The following is an 18,995-nucleotide window of genomic DNA, read 5'->3' as shown; positions in this document are numbered from 1 at the left end:
GATCTGATCCAGAGGGGCAGGGCATTAACGTTCTCAGGCCTGCTTTGAGGTAGTTCACAGGGTAGCAGCAGCCTTGAAAAGCCCCGCTGGCTCTCCACAACTATTTACTGGGCACCTACTATGTGCTAGGCACTGTGCCGGGCACCTGGATACAGTCTATCCTGACTCCCACCCTCAAGCTCATGTGCTCACAGCAGAGCTGTGAGCCAAGACTGGTGCCTCTCTCCGCTGCATTCCCAGCCCCTTCTATGGGTCCGGGGAAGAGTAGGTGATCAATAGAGCTTTGGAATAACCCCACTGGCACAGCGGCACCCATAACAGTTAAGGGGATTTGATATGGCTCTGCCTTTGCTGGATCACTAATGTGCAAACCAACCTCCCTATGCCTCTGATTCCCCATCGGAAGATGGGGATAGTGATAGTACCCACGTCGGGGCACCGGGGTGGCTCAGCGGTTGAGCATCTGCCTTCAGCTCAGGGCGTGACCCTGGGGTCCCGGGATCAAGTCCCACATCGGGCTCCCTGCATGGAGCCTGCTTCTTCTGCCTGTGTCTCTGCCTCTGTGTTTGTGTGTGTGTGTGTGTGTGTGTGTGTGTGTGTCTCATGAATAAATAAATAAAATCTTTAAAAAATAATAATAATGATAGTACCTACATCATGCGGTTGTCACAAGGACTAAAAGATTTTAATAATGTAAAGCCTTTAGTCCCTGCTCCAAAGGCGGTGTGGCTAGTATTAGAATTGTGATCACTAGAAAAGCAATGTTTCCGAGACTATGTAATTCTCAGTGGGGAGAATATTGCCCCCAAGAGGGCAAAAGCGGATTCTTGCTGGTAGGGAGAATGTTGCTTTCTTACGTATAAAGCACAGACATGCCTGCACTGCATGAAGAGAACGCAGTATATCTATGACAATAAGATTTCATGGTAGGGGGTGATTGGGGGAGAAAATGTCCAAAAAGCCTCCTTAGGGGTGCAGCAATGAGAGAAACATTGAGAGCACGGGCCCAGGGCCTGGAGCTCCGGAGCCAGGTGGCCTGGGTTCGACTCTCAGCTCCAGGATGTATTAGCTGTGTGGCCTCAGGCAAGCTAGTCAACCTCACTGAGTCCTAATGGTTTCATCTATGATATTTGAAGAATAACATCTGCCTCATAGAACTGCTTTTTTTTTTTTTTTTTTAGAACTGCTTTAAATCATAAATAAGTTAATATGCTTGGAATACAACTGGCGCCTAAGTCCTCAGCAAACATTTATTATAGTTACTATTAATATTGTCATTATTATTATTAATTGGCACTCTTTCTTTAAAGCCTAGCTGAAACATCGCTTCCCCAAGGAAGCCCCCCACCCCCTCCTCTCCTCTGAGCTCCCTCTGCCTCTCTCCTAACCAGCTCTGCCACCACTTTGTGCAGAGCATTCAAGTTTGGCACATATGCGAAGTTCGGTTGCCCTTCTGGCTGTCAACTCCTCATGAGCATAGGCCCTGCCCTTCTGTCTTTACTTATTGGGTCCCCTGTACAGTTCAGCAGATTGTGCACTGCACAAGGACACCATTTCCAAGGGGCCCATCGTTTACATCATACAATCATAGGTCAGTATATTTATTAGGATGATTCCCCAGCACGTGGCAGGCAAGTGTTTGGCTCTAGCAATGTCAGTGTATGATAATTTTCCTGTGGTTAGCTGTGAATGTCTTGAGGAAGGAACACCTTTTTCTAATTTGCACAAGGGTGTCCAATGGACAGGTGGCCCTGCCCAGAACCAAGCACAGGGTCTGCACATAGGTGATCCATGAATGCCAGCACACCTTCCCACTCTCCCCACCCTCTCCCACAACCCACCCCGGACACACATCACGTGGAGACCACAGTACCTGAGACCCTGCCATCCACACTGCCTGCCATTGCCACCAGGTGCTCCAGGACCTGCTCACAGCAGGTGGTCTTCCCAGCACCACTGCGGCCCAGAGCCACGATGCTCTGGTCTCTCCGCTGGCTCAGTAGCGCCCAGTATGCCCGCTTTGCTAGGGAGCCAAGGTGGGCTGGCAGGCCGTCCCGGCGGCCCCTGAGCACCTGCAGGAAGATGATCCTAGGCATTAATCTTCCCACCGCAGCCAGTGCCCAGGGAGCACCCCAAGACAGTGCCCTACCCCAGCCTCGAACGCTGACCCCTATGCCTGCCTGCCATCCTACCCCAGCCTGGTCAGAGGAGTCTGGAATTGGGATAGCCTAGACTAGACTAGACTCCAAAGTCTAGCCTTGGAGTTTAGTTCTGCCCCTGACTCACTGTGAGTCCTTTGGCAGCCTTTGAGCCTACTCTGAATCTGGGTCTCCTCTTTAGCTCCCAGGAGGCTTGTGTTGGCTCATTATTGGATAGTACTTGCCCGGAATGAGGCAGCTGGATGAAATGGCAAGATTGATTAGTGATGTCTGCCAGGAAAACAGAAGAGGCATGGGGTAGCTGATGGTACATGTGTCATGTATTTGCCATAACAGTTTTAGGTAATACCTGAGGTCCTCCACTCCATTCAGTCACCCACTCATCCATTCATTTACTTTTCATTCAATTAAAAAAAATTATTGAGTGTCTACTATGTAGCAGGCACTGTTCCAGGCAGTGGGGGCAGAGCACTATGCAAAACGGATAAAGGAAATCCCTCCCAACCATGAGGAGATACTATTGTATACCTCTTAGAATGGCAAAAAAAAAAAAAAAAAAAAAAAAGTTTTTGTAACACTCACTACCACATTCTGGTGAAGACACAGAGCAACTGGCATCTCCTACAATGCTGGTAAGAAGGCTCAAATGATACAGTCACTTGGGAAAAAGTGAGACAGACGCTCATCATACAGCCCAGCAATCCCACTGTTAAGGACCTACCCAAGAGCAATGACCCTTTATGTTCACCAAAGACCCTCCATGCCACTGGTTCTATTGGATATGTATTCAATATATTATATTCTGGCAATATATTCAAAATCACCAGAAACTAGAAACAGCCCCAAGTGCCTTTTAACTAGTGAATGAAGGTAAGCGACCATCCTGGTTGTAACAGCGGGAGCCCCTGTCCCAGAACACCCTTCCCTCCTGGGGAAACCAGGACAACCGGTCACCCAGTGAGTAGACAAACTGGGCACGCACTCCATAGATGAACCAGTGGCCAGTCGCCGCAATCACATGGGCCAATGCCAAATGCATGGTGGTAAGTGGAAGAAGCCAATTCAAAGGTGACCGGCTGCACGATTCCAATTATATGACTTTTCAGAAAAGGCCCAATGATAAGAACAAAAACAAAAAAATAAAACAAAGCCCAGATCAGTGCCTGCCAAAAGCAGGACATGGAAGTGGAAGGTGACGACAAAGGTTCCAGGGAGCTTCTCAGGGGCCATGGAACTGGAACGATCCTGTAATTGATGGCTGAGTTGGTTACACAACTATACGCGTTGGTCAGAAAATTCTAGGCCCATAAGCTGGGAAGGGTGAATCGAACTGTATGTAAATTATACCTTAATAAATCTGACTTAAAACAGCCCTGCCTACGGAGCTCGCTTTCTGCTGGAAGAGGCAGATGATAAACAAAATAGGGAATTAAACTATATCTCACGGGAGACGTTTTAAAGCCTTGAGCCTGCATGAGATTGCCAGGGAGGTGGGCTTTACAGAGGAGGAGAGAAGAGGTGTGGGGACAGGGCACTGGGCCTTGGCGAGGTCAGGGAGACCAGCGGAGGAGGCTGAGGGGGAGGGCCAGCGGGACAGGGGGAGATCCAGGACAGGGGAGTCCTGGAGCTCACGCAGGGAGCGTCTGCAGGAGGGGGGCGGTGCTTGGCCTGGCCAAATGCAGCTGAGGGCCAAGTAAGGGGAAACCAGAGGTCGGCGCATTCGGAATTGTGTTTGGCAGCATGGAAACCACTGGTGACCTTGATGAAAGTCGGCTGAGCCTGGCCTTTGGGATAGAGGCCGATGGGAGATGAAACAGTGAGTGGGAAGGCACCGAAATGGGCCGGGCAGCGGGCCTGGCTGGAGGAGGACATCCGAGAGCCTGGCATGACAAACAGGCGACCGCTGGGCCAGCCAAGACCCCATCTGCCCCCTCCAGTGCCGTTGCAGGGCCAGGGCTGCAAAGCACAGTGTGGTGGCATTTCCTGTCGCCTGGACCTTCGGCCTGGGGCTCAGGCCCATTCCCAGCTCTCTGCTGGCCTTTTCACCTTTTCTGCCCAAGACACCAAGGCACAATGATGAGTCCCTGTCCTGACACAGAACACAGGGCTCAGAAGGACCCCAAAGCTGACGAAGGTGGGACAAGCCCCTACCAGCACCCCCCTCCGTCCCTGCACTGGCTGGAGACGGCCTCTGGACACGCAGCAGGCAGAGAGTCCTGGGGTTCTGAGCCCCGGAGCCACCTCCCACTCTGGGAACGCCAAAGTTCAGGGGACAGGCTATCCCATCTGTCAGGCCCCTCGGGGAGGGGGTGCCGGAAGGGCAAAGAGAATCCTCCTAATCCAGGCCCCCGTGTACACATACAGGTGCAGGCATGCACACGTGCCTTACGTGCTTGCACATGGGTGTGCTCACAGGCACATGCACCCAACCACGTGGCTCGCAGCCACACAAAGGTGTCCCCATCTACACCACACACTCTCAGACCCATGCTCACACACCTAGGTGCCCCCACACCCCCAGGCACACACCCAGCTCCCAGCCGCTGAGTGGGCCAGACTTCCAGTGAGAGAGACCCTCAGCCCTGCCCAGGCCCCGACCAAACCCATCTCAGGGTGGCCCCAGGCCCAGGCTCACCGCGGGCCTGTGCTCCCACCTGGTGGCCATCTGAAGAACCAGACTTGACTCAGCCAAAGCGCAGAAGGTGGTTTCGGGTTTAGACTGGGGAAGCTGGACGCTTTGAGGGGGCCTCACCCTCATCCCAGGGTTACAGGGCCTGGGGCATCACCGAACTCAAATTCCCTCTTACAGGGCACCTTCCAATGCCTGCACGTTAGTCTGCCCGGGATCTGCAATGGACGCCTCGGGCCAGAGTAGTCGGCGAGAATCTGGCTCAGCATTAGGGCCTGTCCTAAGTCTCCCAGGAGCTTATGAGGAGCAAGAGGAACCATCAGCTTCTTGGGAGGCTCAAGAGGCCTGGGCTGCACTCCCAGAAGCACGGCCCTCACAGCAAGGGAGGGGAGAGTGCACACAGCGGACAGCCAGGCTGGACGGGCCACGGGCTGGGGAGCACCTGACCGGGAGGGGTGGGGAAGAGAAGTCTTGGGGGGTCCAGCCCGTTCCCACCTACCCTCCACGCAGCAGCCGAGGGGAGCCTGTTCTGGCACAGGGCACACCATCTCACGCCTCTCTGAAGACCCCCAGAAGCTGGCATCACGCTCAGAGCAAGAGCCAGAAACATTAGGATCATAACAAAGAACTGGTGTGACCTCGTCCCCACGTGTCCCTGACGCTCAGCTGCTCTACTGGACCACGGTTGTCTTTGCTAGTGGGGGCCTGTCTTCCCCCGTCAAGAACGGAAGCCCCCCAAGGGCAGGCTTCTCTATCCTCCCTGCTCTCCCTCCCTCCTGTCTCAGTCAACAGCCTGTGGGACCAGCCAGGGGGCCCCGGCTGAGGGTGCGCGTGTGGCTGCAGGTCTCGCCACAGGGTGGCGCTGAGAGCTCGCCTTTGCTGTCACTGTCTTGACCAAAAAAAAAAAAAAAAAAAAGAAATCAAAAACCAAAAATCCCAGCCATTTCTATACTTTGCAGGAAAAGAGTAAGTACGAGCAGAGTGGAGACTTCTGGGTCCCCATGTCTGTGGGTGTCCGGGCCTGCCGAATGTGCAGCATGGGCTTCAGAGCCCAGAGAGGCTGGCGGTCCGGGCTTAGCTTGAGGACTGGCCCAGCAGATGTCATCCGTCACATGCAGCTAGTAAGGGTCCCTGTCTCTTCAGGTGTGCGTGAGCGTCCGTTGAGCTCTTCTGCTCAGGGGCTTGGAGCAGGTCCTGGCACAGGGCTGATACTCCTTCAATACTTGCTGGCATTGTTACCATCCCCAAGACCCTGCTGCTTCTAGCTGTGACTCTTCGTCCCCCTCTATGGAGGGGGGTCAGGTGGTCTGCGATGACCACTATGACCACAGTGACCATGATGCCCCGGATCTCGTATCTGGCAGGATGCTACTCACAGACGGGTTTGCAGGGGGCTTTGGCTGCCCTGCTCTCTCCTCTGAGATGCAGAGGGAACCCCCACACCCTGAGGACACCCCATGGGTGTCTGTCGAGGCACCTGTCCCCAGCCCTGTCCCTATGATCCCACTCACCTTGCCTGCAGAGTGTGCTGGGGGCCCTGGAGGCTGGAGGACGATCAGGTCTGGCCCCTTGAAGGTACAGGGCAGCTGTGCCCGGTAGCGATGCAAAAGCGTGTTCAGGACACTCGATTCGTTGACACTGACCAGGGAGGCCAGGTCCTCAGCCTGGTCCAGCTCAGGGGGGTTGGCCTGTGGAGCATCACACAAAGTGTCCTCTGGCCTCACACACACACACAGACACACACACACACACACATGCACAGCCCTGGTGACCCCATCCCTGGAGAGCTGTTTGCCACACACCAGGACAGAAGACAAGGACTCTGGAGAGAGAGAAACAGGACCCTACAAGTGAAATAAGGGTACCCTGCTCCTTTGCCCTTCGTGCATCCTGAGGGCCACCTGTCTCCTCAAGCTGGTCCTCCTTCCTGAACTCACTGCCCCGGGAGGACGATGCTCCTGAGAGACTTGGCAAGATTCAGAGAGCCTCCCGGGTCTCAAACACCACACGGACGGTGGTGTTCCAGAGTGAGGAAGTGCCCGTGGCTGTTGCCTCCTCTCCGGCTCTTGCCAGGAAGCTCTGCGTGTGTTCTGTGATTCTCGGGGGCCAAGGCCAGTGCCCAAACAGCCCCATTTCTCTGTCAGCCCATCATGCATTGATCCCTTGGAAGTAGGCCCAAACCCTTCCAGAAGCAAGGGATGATTGCAGCTTCTTGGGGCATCCATTCTAAAAGGCTTCCTACTATTCTTTCCAGCTTCAAAGAGTTTTCTGGGCCTATGGCTCTGGGGTTTGCGTCAAGCCTGAGCTCTCTCATGGGTCAGCCTCTTTGTTTTTTTTTTTGTTTGTTTGTTTTGTTTTGTTTTTTAATTTTTATTTATTTATGATAGTCACACAGAGAGAGAGGCAGAGACATAGGCAGAGGGAGAAGCAGGCTCCATGCACCGGGAGCCCAAAGTGGGATTGGATCCCGGGTCTCCAGGATCGCGCCCTGGGCCAAAGGCAGGTGCCAAACTGCTGCGCCACCCAGGGATCCCATGGGTCAGCCTCTTTGTTAGGGACACAGGCCTACTGCAAACTCTGAACACCAGCTGGGGTAGAGCGCCCAGGGTGGGTAGAGGGTGGAGAAAGGGGAATGATGAATGAGGCCCACACAGACCTTCTGGAAGAAACACCTTCTTGATTAATAATAGTCTGTGAGAGATGGAAGAGGATCAGGACAGGACCCTTTTCCCCATCATTATACTCTAAATCTCAAAAAGATTTATGGTGTGCTACAAAAATTATGCAAAACATAATTGGGCTTATCAACCAAAAGAAAAGGTAATACCCAAAATAATAGGCCATTGAAACCTAAGCTATAGCTAACGACAAGCTGCAAATTTGGCTCTGAGTTCCCTGGCAGCCAGGGTGAAAAGGGAAACTTGCTCCATAGCATGATTTGCAATGTTCATAAAACAAAAAGTGAACTCCCAGTTCTGACAAACAATGTCTGTTAATGTGTCCTCATAAAGAGAACACAGGGATAGAGCAGCAACCTGCCCCCTCAACAATATACCTCCCGCAGAGCAATGAGTTCCATGATGGTCTTCCTCACAACTCCCTCCGGGGCTTTGGGCCAAAGCAGACTTTGCAGTCAGGTGTAAGGAAATCTCTTGCAGGGGTGGGGGAAAGAGGTGTGGAGTAGGTGGGGAGGGAGACAGAGCGCTCACCCTGTGAACATGCTCCTCATCCACCTCGGTGATGGTTTTGTCAGCATCGATGCAAAGTCGTACCCTGCCTGCCGGCAGGTCAGCTGTTCCCTCATCTGGCTTCAGCACGGTTGCTGGTGACAGTCCAGAGAGAGAAAGAGGACAGGCTCTAAGCTGAGAAGCCAGACCAGGGAGCTTAAATAGGTGTCCTGGCTCAGGTCAGAAGGGGGCAGCACTGTCTCCCCTTGGGGCCTGCTCACATGGAGGCTTCCGAACTGTGACCCCAAGTCCTTTGAGGACAGCAGCTGGGTCTGCCCCACCTTGGGCTTGGTGCCAGGCACAGGGCAGGCACCCTGAGGGTTGGGAGCATACGGACTGCCACCTCCCCTTCCAGGCGTCCGTGGCAGACATCACTAATCAATCACTCTTCCCAGCCGTGTTCTGACTGGGACTCATAATTGCCTCTCGGTAGAGCGTGGTCACGACTACTTGACAACAGTGGGCTCGTGAGATGAAACCCCTTTGCCCATTTGCACCACACTTCATTTCCTGGAGGAACACAGTAGGGGCTGAACAATGCATGGGGCATCAATGAATTCATTAAATAATTAATTACCAAAGCTTAATTGCCTTTGGAAACAGTCCCCAGGAGACCAACTGCCGGGTGGGGCAAATGGCACTCAACGCTTCTCAATCCAGAGGCCACAGACCCCCACCCTGGACTCCTTGTCCCTCACCTTTCCCCCCACCAAACCGTGATCCAGCACCTGCGGCTAGTGGCAGAGGGGGCACAAGAAGAAAATACAGGAACCCTCCTCTACTTAGGGGTTAACACCCCTAATTACCAAGGGTAAATCCATCCTTCTGAACCAGCCAGACCTTCTCTGCCTCGTACCATCTGTCCTCGGGCGCCTGAGAGCAAAGATCACATAAATCAGAGCAAGAGGACACTTCCCCCGGCCGCCACCCCACCCCACCCCGAATCAGGAGCGAACCCAGGAGTCAGTGGGAGTTTCTTACAGTGGGATCTGGGACCACCCAAAGCAGAATTTCCCCCAAGGAAGAGCAAAGGGGGGGGGGTGCTTATTTAAATGCAGATGCCTTGGCCCCACTCGTGGCCTTTTGAATGGGAGCTCCAAGGCGGGGCCCGGGAATCCGAATTTTGAGCAATCCGCCCTCCCCGCTCGGGACCGCAGCCCCTCACCTGGTCCGAATCTTCGCTCTGGGCTCCCCTGCTGCCCTCGGGCAGGCCTGGCCCCTCTTCACTCTCCCTGCGACTCCGAGGCCTTTCTGTGGGGCCATCCCGAGCAGGGGGTCTGGGTCCTTCCACCTCCATCTCCAGGGCCTCGGCCCCATCAGCTGCTCCCGAGCGGGGCTCCCCGGCCTTCCGCGCTGCGCTGTGTGGCCCGCCCTCCTTCTCAGCAGTCGCCGGCGTCTCCCCGCGGGCCCCCACCTCCTTGGGGGCTTTCCAGCCCTTCTCTGTCTTCCCTGCAGCTTCACCGGCCTCCCGGGACTCACCCTGGGGCTGTCCTTTTCCTACCTTGGCCCCGGGCTCACCTGACCTCCCAGGTGCACTGGGATGCTCGCCTGCTTTGCCCACCTCTCGGGGAGCGTCCCCCCCCTTCCCGGCCTTCTCCTGCTCCTTGCTCCCCTTCTCCACCTTGATCTGCGGTTCCTCTGACTTCTCTGCCTTACTTGGGAGGACACTTTCCTTGTCCTTCTTACTCTGGGGACCATCCCACTTGCTCCTTCTGCCCAGGGGGCCTCCCCACTTTCTCACCTGGATTTGGGCCCCAGCCCTTTTCCCTTCACCACCCACATCCTTGGAGAGATTCCCTTTTGCCATCTTGCTTGGGGGGTCCTCTGCCCCCTTCTCTGCTGTTTCCACCTGCTCCCCTTGGCCTGGCCCCTCTCTGCCCTGGAGCTCATCCCCTTTCAGCCCTTTGGTTTGGGGGGCCCCGTCCCCTTTCCCCCCTGCACCTTGTTTTGTTAGTAGCACCATGCCTGGGTCCCCAACACCCTCAGTCCGGGGCTTCTCGGCCTTTGTGGCTGTGTCCTTAGTGCTGGCCTGGGGGCCACGAGGAGTCCCTGGAGTCCCCCCCTTTTTTTCCCCTCCAGGGTCTGTGGCTGGGGGTGGGGTCTTGCAAGCAGGGGCATCACGGGGCTGGGTCCTCTGCTCCGGCTTGGATGCATCTGGGTCTAGCTTGGCTACCATCAGCAACACGTCACCCCTCCTCACGCCTCTCTTGAAGGGCAGGGGTTTTCTGGCTGGTGTCCCAGTGGGGCCCGATTCCTGGGGCTTCTCGCCATTGATGCTGGTCATCAGCACGGAGTCTGTGGTGCCGGCCCCCTTGCTCTCCTTGCCCGGAATGTCTGAGTTCTGCGGAGAGCTTAACTGGTTGCCTTGGGAAATTTGCTGGTTTCCAGATTTGGTGCCACTGTCGGACTTGCTCTTGGGTTGGCTAGCAGAAATTTCTGGGGTCTAGGAGACAGGCCACAATCATACTTAGCTGCTTGCTGACCAGAGAGCTTTGCCATTTGCTCACCACTCCCTCCCTCCCTCCCTCCCTCCTTTGTTCACCCAGCCATTCATCCACCCAAAGACCTTCAAGCGCCCACAAGATCTAACAGGCACTGTGCTAGGCGGTGAGCCGAACCCCAACACCCTGGACCTTGGCCCAACACCTCAAGACCAACTTCAGAGCCCACAGACCCAAGTTCAACTCCTCACTTTGCCATTCGCTAACTGTGTGGCCTTAGGTATAATTACTTGCCCTCCCTAAGCCTGTTTCCTTATCAATAAAATGAGGATCATAAGGGCCTACCTCGCATGGTGAGCGTTAGGATTCATGATAATATAGGAAACTGAGCCCAGCACAGAGTAGGTCCTCCTGCCTTGCCTGGCCGGGACATCTGTGCTACAACACCCCCTGCCAGCTCCCCTCCCGGGCCTTGCTGCCTTGTGGTGTCATCTCTGCTCAGAGTTCTGTCCTCAAGCCCACCTGGCTGTGGCCTGAACTGCTCACAGGGCCCGCTGTGCCGAGGCCTCTAGAGGAAGAGACCCGGGCGGGGAGCGCAGGTCCGCCCTGATGCCTGGCTTCACCGCCTGCCCTCGCCTGGGTACCGCCATCGGGCACCGCGCTGATGCTGGCCTCCCGCACAAACCTGGGCCCAGGAGTCTGGGGTCCTCACCCTCCGCTTGCACCCAAAGCAACAGCAGGATCATGTTGATTCCACCCTCATGGCCTCACACCTGTGTCTCTCTTTCCAAACCCGGCTCCACATTCACCTGGGCCATTGTCACAGTCTGATCTGCTGTTCCTTCAATTCGCTGCCAGCCATTTTAATCTAAATCAAAAGATTTTGGCAGTGGCCCATAGCCTATGGGAAAATTATTCAATACCATCCCCTGCCATTCAGAGCCCTTAAAAAGGAGCCACCACCCTCCATTCTGGTCCATGGTCCCTGCTTGTTCCCTTTGAGTCACGTGGGGGCATCTCCTACCACATCTGACCAGCCTCTGCTTCCATGCTTCATCCTCCGTTAGCTCCCTGCCTGCGATGCTCTCTCCCGTCCTCACTTACCCATGCTCTGCTCATCCTTCTAGACCCAGCTCCAATGCCACCCCCTCCACAAATCCCCGCCTGCAAACCTCAGTCAGAACCTGTCTCGGGCACCCCCGAGGCCCCAGGGCACCGTGCTGGTACACGGTCTGTGGCGATGATCGTAGTCTGCAGCCCATTCTAGCTCCGATGTGTATCTCTGTTCCGTTTCAGGTGGCGGATGCCTCAAGGACACGGCCTCTATCTATAGCTTTGTAATGATGATGATGATGACAGTACTAACAGCCATCACGTGTAGATCCCTCTTACCAAGGGCCCAACGTCACCGTCATATCCTACTCAACCCTCCTAGGAACCCAGGGAGGTAGGTTCTGAACTGCCCCCTGTTCTACAGATAAAGAAGCCAACACAAGGATATCAGGTGGCCCAAGAGACAAAGTCAAAATGTAAAGTCATGCAGGCCCCCATGAGTCTAAAGTCCACGTCCTTACTGGATGCATATTACCAGCCTTCCTTATCCCTAGGACTCACTAGAACCTCTGGGGAGCTTTACAAAAATACTGATGCTTTGGCCCCAATCCCAAAGAATCAGATGGAGTTGGTCTGGGTTGTGGGCCCCCCGGGTGATTCCAGCGTGTAGCCAGGGCTGAGAACCCCCACTCCAGGGCCCTAGTGGCTCCGTCTGACCAGGGGCCAGGGAGGACATAGCCTTGGAAAGGGGATTGGCCTCACTTGTCAAACATCACCGCTGTCTATACCATTTTGAAGAGTGAGTCAAGGCCGTATTTTTAACCAAACTGCCATAGTGGAGACAGTAACATGGCTCTGAGCCAAACAAGATAACCAATGCGACCCTACCTCTCTCCCACCCATGGGCTCTCGTCCTTTGGATTTTCATAGTCGCCAAAGCCCCCAATCCACTCTGCGGCCTTCTTGGTATACGGGAGGAGGTGCCTCTAGAATCATTGAGGCCAGGAGGCAACTCACACACACCCATTTTACAGATGAGCAAACCGAGGCCTGGACCACACAGAGGGGTGGGTCCTAGGACCCAGCTGTCCTGACATTCCATATGAGTCCCTTTCTGCCCCTGTCTCTCACTGACTGCCTGACCTTTGGAAAGCCAAGTCACCTCTCTGAGCCTCATTTTTACCTCCCTGCAAGATGGTGACAGCTTCCAATGGCTCGTTGCAAGGATTACATGAGGACCTTGTGCTGGGGTGTCAGCTGTGCGGGGGGAAGGAGAGAATCCAGTTATTTACCAATGGGGACAAGAAAATTAAATTGGTGAGAACTAGCCAGGGCTTGCTGCCTCAGAGAAACATGTCCCCAGGCTGCCCTGCTCCAGCCCCAGGACCATCTTGGCCCTTGGTCCAGACACCTGTTGTGGTCTGAGGCCTGTCCATCCTGCATCTTGGCTCTGAGTCGCTGCCTAGACTCTGGGGTGACAGTTTGTCCCCATCCTGTGCTCAGTTCTTAGCTTGTGCACCATGACGCCAGCACGGCCGGCAGCCTGTGGGACAACTTCCTGCTCAGGTCTCCGCATCAGCCACCTTGCTCCCCGGAGTGGCCCTTCCCGAGGCAGCTCCCCAGAGCCAAGAATGCACAAGCCCTTGCCCTGGCTCTGCCTCTATCTGGCCTCATGACCTTCAGCAAGTTGCTTGACCTCTCTAAACCTCAGTCTCCACCTCTAAGAAGTGGGTATGATTCCCATCTACCCTGTTGCTGCAGAGGAGCTCAAAGGAGCCAATGAACGGCAAAGGGAACCTTGTCTAGTAACAAACGGCACCCGCTCACACTGCATCATGACCTAACAACAGCTTTGGAGGCTGACCGTGGCCCCCCACTTATGCCTGGCTCAGGCAGGGGTGGGGACAGAGCCCATCCTCCCTGTAATCCTCCCCCAGAAGACTTGGCAGGGACGTTTCAACAGTTGCTGCCATTCAGCTGCCGGAGAACTTCTCTGATACAGCGAAGCCATTGTAATTGGACAGGTGCAGGCACGTGGGGGACAGCACAGGCACACGGGGGATGGGACAGGCACGTGAGGGATGGGACAGGCAAACAACAGCTGGAGGGATGTGGGGGGGCGGAGTCAGGCTGGTCACTGGGCCCGAGCCAACTCCAGGCCCCGAGGCCACTGGGTCACTCAGCCCAGTCACTGCAGTATTTGCTCCACCTCCAGGGTGCACTGCAGAGACTCCAGTAGAGGATAAATTTGCAAGTCCTTAAAGCACAGGGGAGGATAAATTTGCAAGGAGAGGATAAATTTGCAAGTCCTTAAAGCTTGTCCAATGACTGCTTCGATTTAGTGGAATTCTTCAGAATAATTAAGGAATTTAGTGGACACCGACCAATCAGAAATGATGCCAGCTAGGTACTGAGGTCTCTACTCGTGCAAGCATTAACCCTTTAATTGTTGGCATGTGGCCATTCTGAGGGACTTGGGGGAGGGGCAGCTGGAGGGCAGGGGCCGGGGTCACCCCTGTTTGCCACCTGGCATAGAGAGGTCTCAGTATCATTACAACCAATACACCCATAACCAGTAACCGAACATAACCAGTAACTGAATAGCTTGGCCACATAAAGTAAGCTAGCTACACATTGTTAGCCAACACCTAGGTTTCTCTCTCTGCAAAAGTGGGGTTAAAATGATCCCTGCAATCGCTGGTCAGCTGATGTCCTTCATGCATTCATTCAACAAACATTTGTCCAGCACTCACTCTGGACCAAGTTCACAAGAGGTGCTCCATATACAGAGTTGAAGGAGAGAGAACCACCGGCCCTAAGGAATGCCCCGTCCAAAAGTCGCACGATCAAATATTTAACTCTGCCGACCTCCATTAAGACAGACACAGAGGGCGCCATGGGAATCAGAGAAAGGAAGGCAATGGGGGAGCTTTCCAGAGATGTACTATTTGAGCCGGGTTCTGAGGGAGGAATAGGAGTTCGGTAGATCGACTGCAGAAAAGGACATTCCTCAGAGAGCAGGAGCGAAGGCGAGATGGCCACTGAATCTAGAGGCTCATAGGAGGGGACTGTCCTGTTGATTGGCACCTGGTCCCCTTCCTGCGGGGCCACTTACCTCTTGTTCTGGAGAGGCGAGCGCTGCCTCTTTCCTCAACCTTGCTTCTTTGGACTCTTTCTCGGTCTCCCGGACCAGCTGCTTAATGAAGCCCCCTGGGATGACCGAGAAAAGGGGAGGGGGCGAAGATGGTGGAGGGCTCTTGTCTTCCTCCCGAATCTGTTTTGCAGAAGCAAAGAAGGAGAAAGCTCAGTGAGTGAACCAGTGCAAGCAGGCAGACCTTGGAAAGGTTTGTGATGGAGCCTGGGAGGCGGCCCAGGGGGACATCCGTGACCAAGCACATGTATGAGAGGCCGTGGCAAAGCAGATGGGGTCGGCCGGGGCTCCGGGACGCCTTGAGACAGCGCATGGAGATGGAATGCATGAGCAGCAGAGGCCACCCTGTCTGTGTGATTTCTGCCTGGACCCAATTTCCTCATAATGCGAATCTGGCCCTTGGGTTCCCTTCCTGGGCGGGGAACAGACCATCTCTGGGAGGAGCTAGTACAGCAGGAGCTTTTCCATTTTCCAGAAGGGGATGGACCCCAGGGCACCATGCACATTCTCTGCCTCCGCTTGCAATTAAAATAATAGATTGATCAGTTACTCACTGATGACACGCCAGGGACATGGGAAGGTAGGGAATGGCTCGCAGCCACGGTTTATATAAAAAAATCCAGCCCTATGGCTACAGCCCACTCCACTGATGCAGAGCTGTGGCTTCTTGATGGTCCTTGAACCGGGACCCAGGCAGCCAGGGGCTCCCCAATACGGGATCCTAAAGTTGGGGGGCTAGATACTGCCATTTTACACCAGAAACATAGCCTAGACCCAAGCTGGCTGGAGTTGGCGTGTAGCTAAGGCTCCTTTGTGGACCACAGGGTCCTCGGGGACTGAGGCAATGGGACCTGTTGTAGGTGACTGGGGTACATCTTTAACCAGCATCATTGTGGCCACCCGTGGGGGTGGCGGGGTGGCAGAAATCTGTAGCACTTTTTATGGCAGAGCCACACAGCGGTTAAAATAAGCTACTTATCAAGGTTCTCCGCGTGTGGCTGGCAAAGACTTGATCTCAGCAGCCCAGCTGATAAAGGGGAAATCCGAAGGGGATAGGGACGTCTAGGAGACAAAGCAGAGGCCAAGGGTTAAGGCTGGTTGATGCAGCCCCCTGTCCGGGGCTCACTGACCCCACGCCTCTCCCTCTCGATGGGGCCCAAAAGCCACCTCATAAGACAGAGCGAGGCTTACGGCCCACTCAGCAGGTGTCACCCCTGCTTCCTGCAGCATTGCTCTCAGTGCTACACCCGGAGCAGTCTGGGAGGCAGCCAGAGAGAAGCTTCTCAACCGCCTCACCCCTCAGCCTCTAACTCATCAAATCCTACACGAGGGTGGGAGGCGAGGCGAAGGAGAGCTCAGGCATCAGAGACAGCCCTTCGTGGAATCTTGTGAAAAAATACAAAAGGGAGAAGAATAACTGGGAAGAAGGGCCCGTTTCCAGTTCTCCATGGTGACAGAAGGCAGGGAGCACGGAAACCCGTCCCCAAGGCAGAAGTCTGGCAGCCACCAGCCCTGTCCCCGCCCCGCCGCCCACACAAAGCCGGTGTTCGTGGAGGCCGCCCCGGTGATCCAGACAGGACAGCTGGTCTACCCTCAGTCCCCCGCTGCCTACTGAGGAACAGGAAGAGAGCGGCCAGGCATGGGAGGAGTTCAAGGGGCTCATGAACTGGGTTGGAGAGGCCTCGGCTCACCAGGGCTGGCCGGAGGGAGTGGAGCGGGGCACTGGACACGTCACAGGGAGGTACGGATGCCAGATGCCCCGCCTGAGGCGGGAGGGGACAGCCTGGCCACCCATGCTCTGGCTTGTCCTCCCGCTTGGCAGTCGGCCCTATGGCTGTCGCCTGAACCCTGAACGTTACTTTCCTTCTGCTCCCACAGGGCGAGGCGTGATGAGATGGCCATGCTGAGGCAGTGTCAGGGCTGAGATGGGATGACACGGAGCTCTCTGGCGGGCAGCACGAAATGTGGCTTTATGGACACACACACGGCACACGACACTGACGCATGGAGACACGGGCGCGGACAGGGGAGAGAAGAGAGATACAGGTTAGCTCTTGGACACAGCCCTCCTCCCACCCCCATCGCGCCACGAACCAAGGCCACGCCGCCGGGCACAGCCCGCTGGGAGGACGACTGTCAGCAAGGGGGCCGCTGCCTGCGGACTGGACAGCGCCCCCAAATCCTTTTCCCCTTGACCCACCCTTTGTCATTGAGACATAACCAATGTCAGAAAAGTATAGAAATATACAGCTCAGCGGCTCTCACCTAAAGATCATATCTATTTAAGCAGCATCCTGATGAAGAATAAGAAAATATTATTTTATTTATGGGCAGTTCAAGATGGGACAGATCTAATCTATGGTGATGAAGGTCAGAGCAGCTGCTGGCTTTGGGCTGGAAAGGGGAACAAGGGAACTTCCTGGGGTGATGGAAACGTTCTCTGTCTTGATCTGGGAGAGGGCCCCAAGGGAGCATCATATGTAAAGATTCACCCAGCTATCCAATTAATTCACTGGATGTCGATCGCATCTCAACTCAAAAATAAACAAAACAGGGGCGCCTGGGGGGGCTCAGTCGGTTAAATGTCCAGACTCTTGGTTTGGGCTCAGGTCATGATCTCATGGGTCATGAGCTCCAGCCCCTTGTCAGGCTCTACATTCAGCAGGGAGTCTGCTAGAGGTTCTCTCTCCGTCTCCACCCCACCCCCGCCCGTGCATGCATGGACACACTCTCTCTCTCTCGAAAAACAAAATTTAAAAATAAACAAAACATTACAGCCTCCCTGACCTTCCCTCCCGCCCCTTCTTAAGTTACTATTCCCCAGAGGACAACCACCGTCCTGACTTGTAATACCATAGCATAGTGTGTTTTTCTCTTGTCCGGGACTAGTGGGTGCCACAATTTGACCACGTGCACTAGGAAAGGACGGGAAACCGAAACTATTAATTGGCCCGTGCTTTGGGGGAAATGCTTTAGCACACTTAGCATCATATTGAGAGTCTTGACAAACGCTCAGGACTTTTGACTTACCTAGTAAGGCCTCTTCTGGAAAACAAAGTTTGGGGAAGTAATCCTAAAGCGGAAAATCTTACTCCGCTGGGTCGCTTGGAGCCCCCAAACCAGAGACACAACCCCCGTGTGCAGTAACTGGAGAAGGTCAAATACATCGGAGCCCATCTGACTTTAAGGAACACAATGAATCCATCGAGAAGGGTATTTAGGAAGCATTTGGAAACAGCTCCACTGAGGTATCATTTCTAGGCCAGCCATAAAGCTCACCCACTTGTAAGCATACAGTGTGACGACCTTTGATGAGTTCACAGAGTTTTGCAACCATGACCACAACCCCATCACCCCAAGAAGACCCTCCAAGACCATCTGCAGTCACTAGCTGTTCCCTCCCTCAGCCCCCTGGGTAACCACTAAATCTGTCTGTTGCTATAGATGGCCTTTTCTGGACATTTGCTCTAAATGGAATCCTAGCATCTGTGGTCTTTTGTGTCTGGCTTCTTCCACTTTGCATACCGTCTTTGCGGTTCATCCACATTGTTGTGTGTAGGAGCACTTTGCCCCTCTCTGTTGCTAAGTGGCGCTCCATTGTGCGCACAGACCGCATCTCTGTTTATGGGGTCACCGTGAATAGCGCTGCCAGGAGCAGTCCCCTCAAGCTTTGTGTGCCATATGTTTCCACTTCTCTTAGGTAGATACCCCGGAGTGGCATGGCTAAACTATAGGGTAACGTCGCGCTGGACTTTCTCAGAAACTGCCAGGCTGGGATCCCTGGGTGGCTCAGCAGTTTAGCGCCTGCCTTTGCCCCAGTGCATGATCCTGGAGTCCTGGGATCGAGTCCCGCATCGGGCTCCCTGCATGGAGCCTGCTTCTCCCTCTCCCTGTGTTTCTGCCTCTCTGTCTCTGTATCACTCATGAATAAATAAATAAAATCTTAAAAAAAGAAAAAGAAAAAGAAACTGCCAGGCTGTTTTCCCAAGTGGCCACCCTGGTGGCCTGCAGTGCATGAGGCTGGTTCAGGGAGCCTGAAGCCTCTCACGGGGTCTGGTAAAGATCAGAAGGCAGAGAGTAACACTTACCTGCACTAAACCATCCCAAACGGGCAAAACCCAAAACCGGCCACAGAAAGTGAAGAGCGGAAGGATGCACACCAATATCTCGGTGGAAGCGGTCGTGAGTGAAGGAGTGGGTATCCTCTCCTCCCTCCAACTTCTCTCACTTCTGGGCTGGGTTGGCCCCCGGAGCAGTGCCCCCACCCTGACCCCTCGCAGCCCCCTTCCTGGGCGAGGCCCCCTCTCGATCATCCCAGAGCTTCCAAAGGCCTGC

General features: G+C 54.7%; 1 protein-coding gene across 1 annotated transcript in view; it reads right to left on the bottom strand.

The window, feature by feature from the left end:
- MYO18B (myosin XVIIIB) overlaps positions 1-16,630 on the bottom strand; it is a gene marked incomplete at its 5' end in the record, with an annotated part of 239,487 nt that extends 222,857 nt beyond the window's left edge. The window contains 7 exons of the mRNA XM_049102131.1: positions 1,874-2,072; positions 6,300-6,476; positions 7,998-8,110; positions 8,822-8,888; positions 9,181-10,458; positions 14,625-14,783; positions 16,352-16,630. Of these exons, the coding sequence (XP_048958088.1) occupies positions 1,874-2,072; positions 6,300-6,476; positions 7,998-8,110; positions 8,822-8,888; positions 9,181-10,458; positions 14,625-14,783; positions 16,352-16,630 (2,272 nt within the window). The remainder of the gene's footprint in view (positions 1-1,873; positions 2,073-6,299; positions 6,477-7,997; positions 8,111-8,821; positions 8,889-9,180; positions 10,459-14,624; positions 14,784-16,351) is intronic.
- Between the last annotated feature and the right edge of the window lie 2,365 nt (positions 16,631-18,995).

Source organism: Canis lupus, chromosome 26 (genome assembly GCF_003254725.2).
Source record: "Canis lupus dingo isolate Sandy chromosome 26, ASM325472v2, whole genome shotgun sequence".
Classification (NCBI taxonomy): Eukaryota; Metazoa; Chordata; class Mammalia; order Carnivora; family Canidae; genus Canis; species Canis lupus.
Note: the sequence above shows the minus strand (reverse complement) of the source record. Positions and strands in the feature narration are given on the sequence as shown.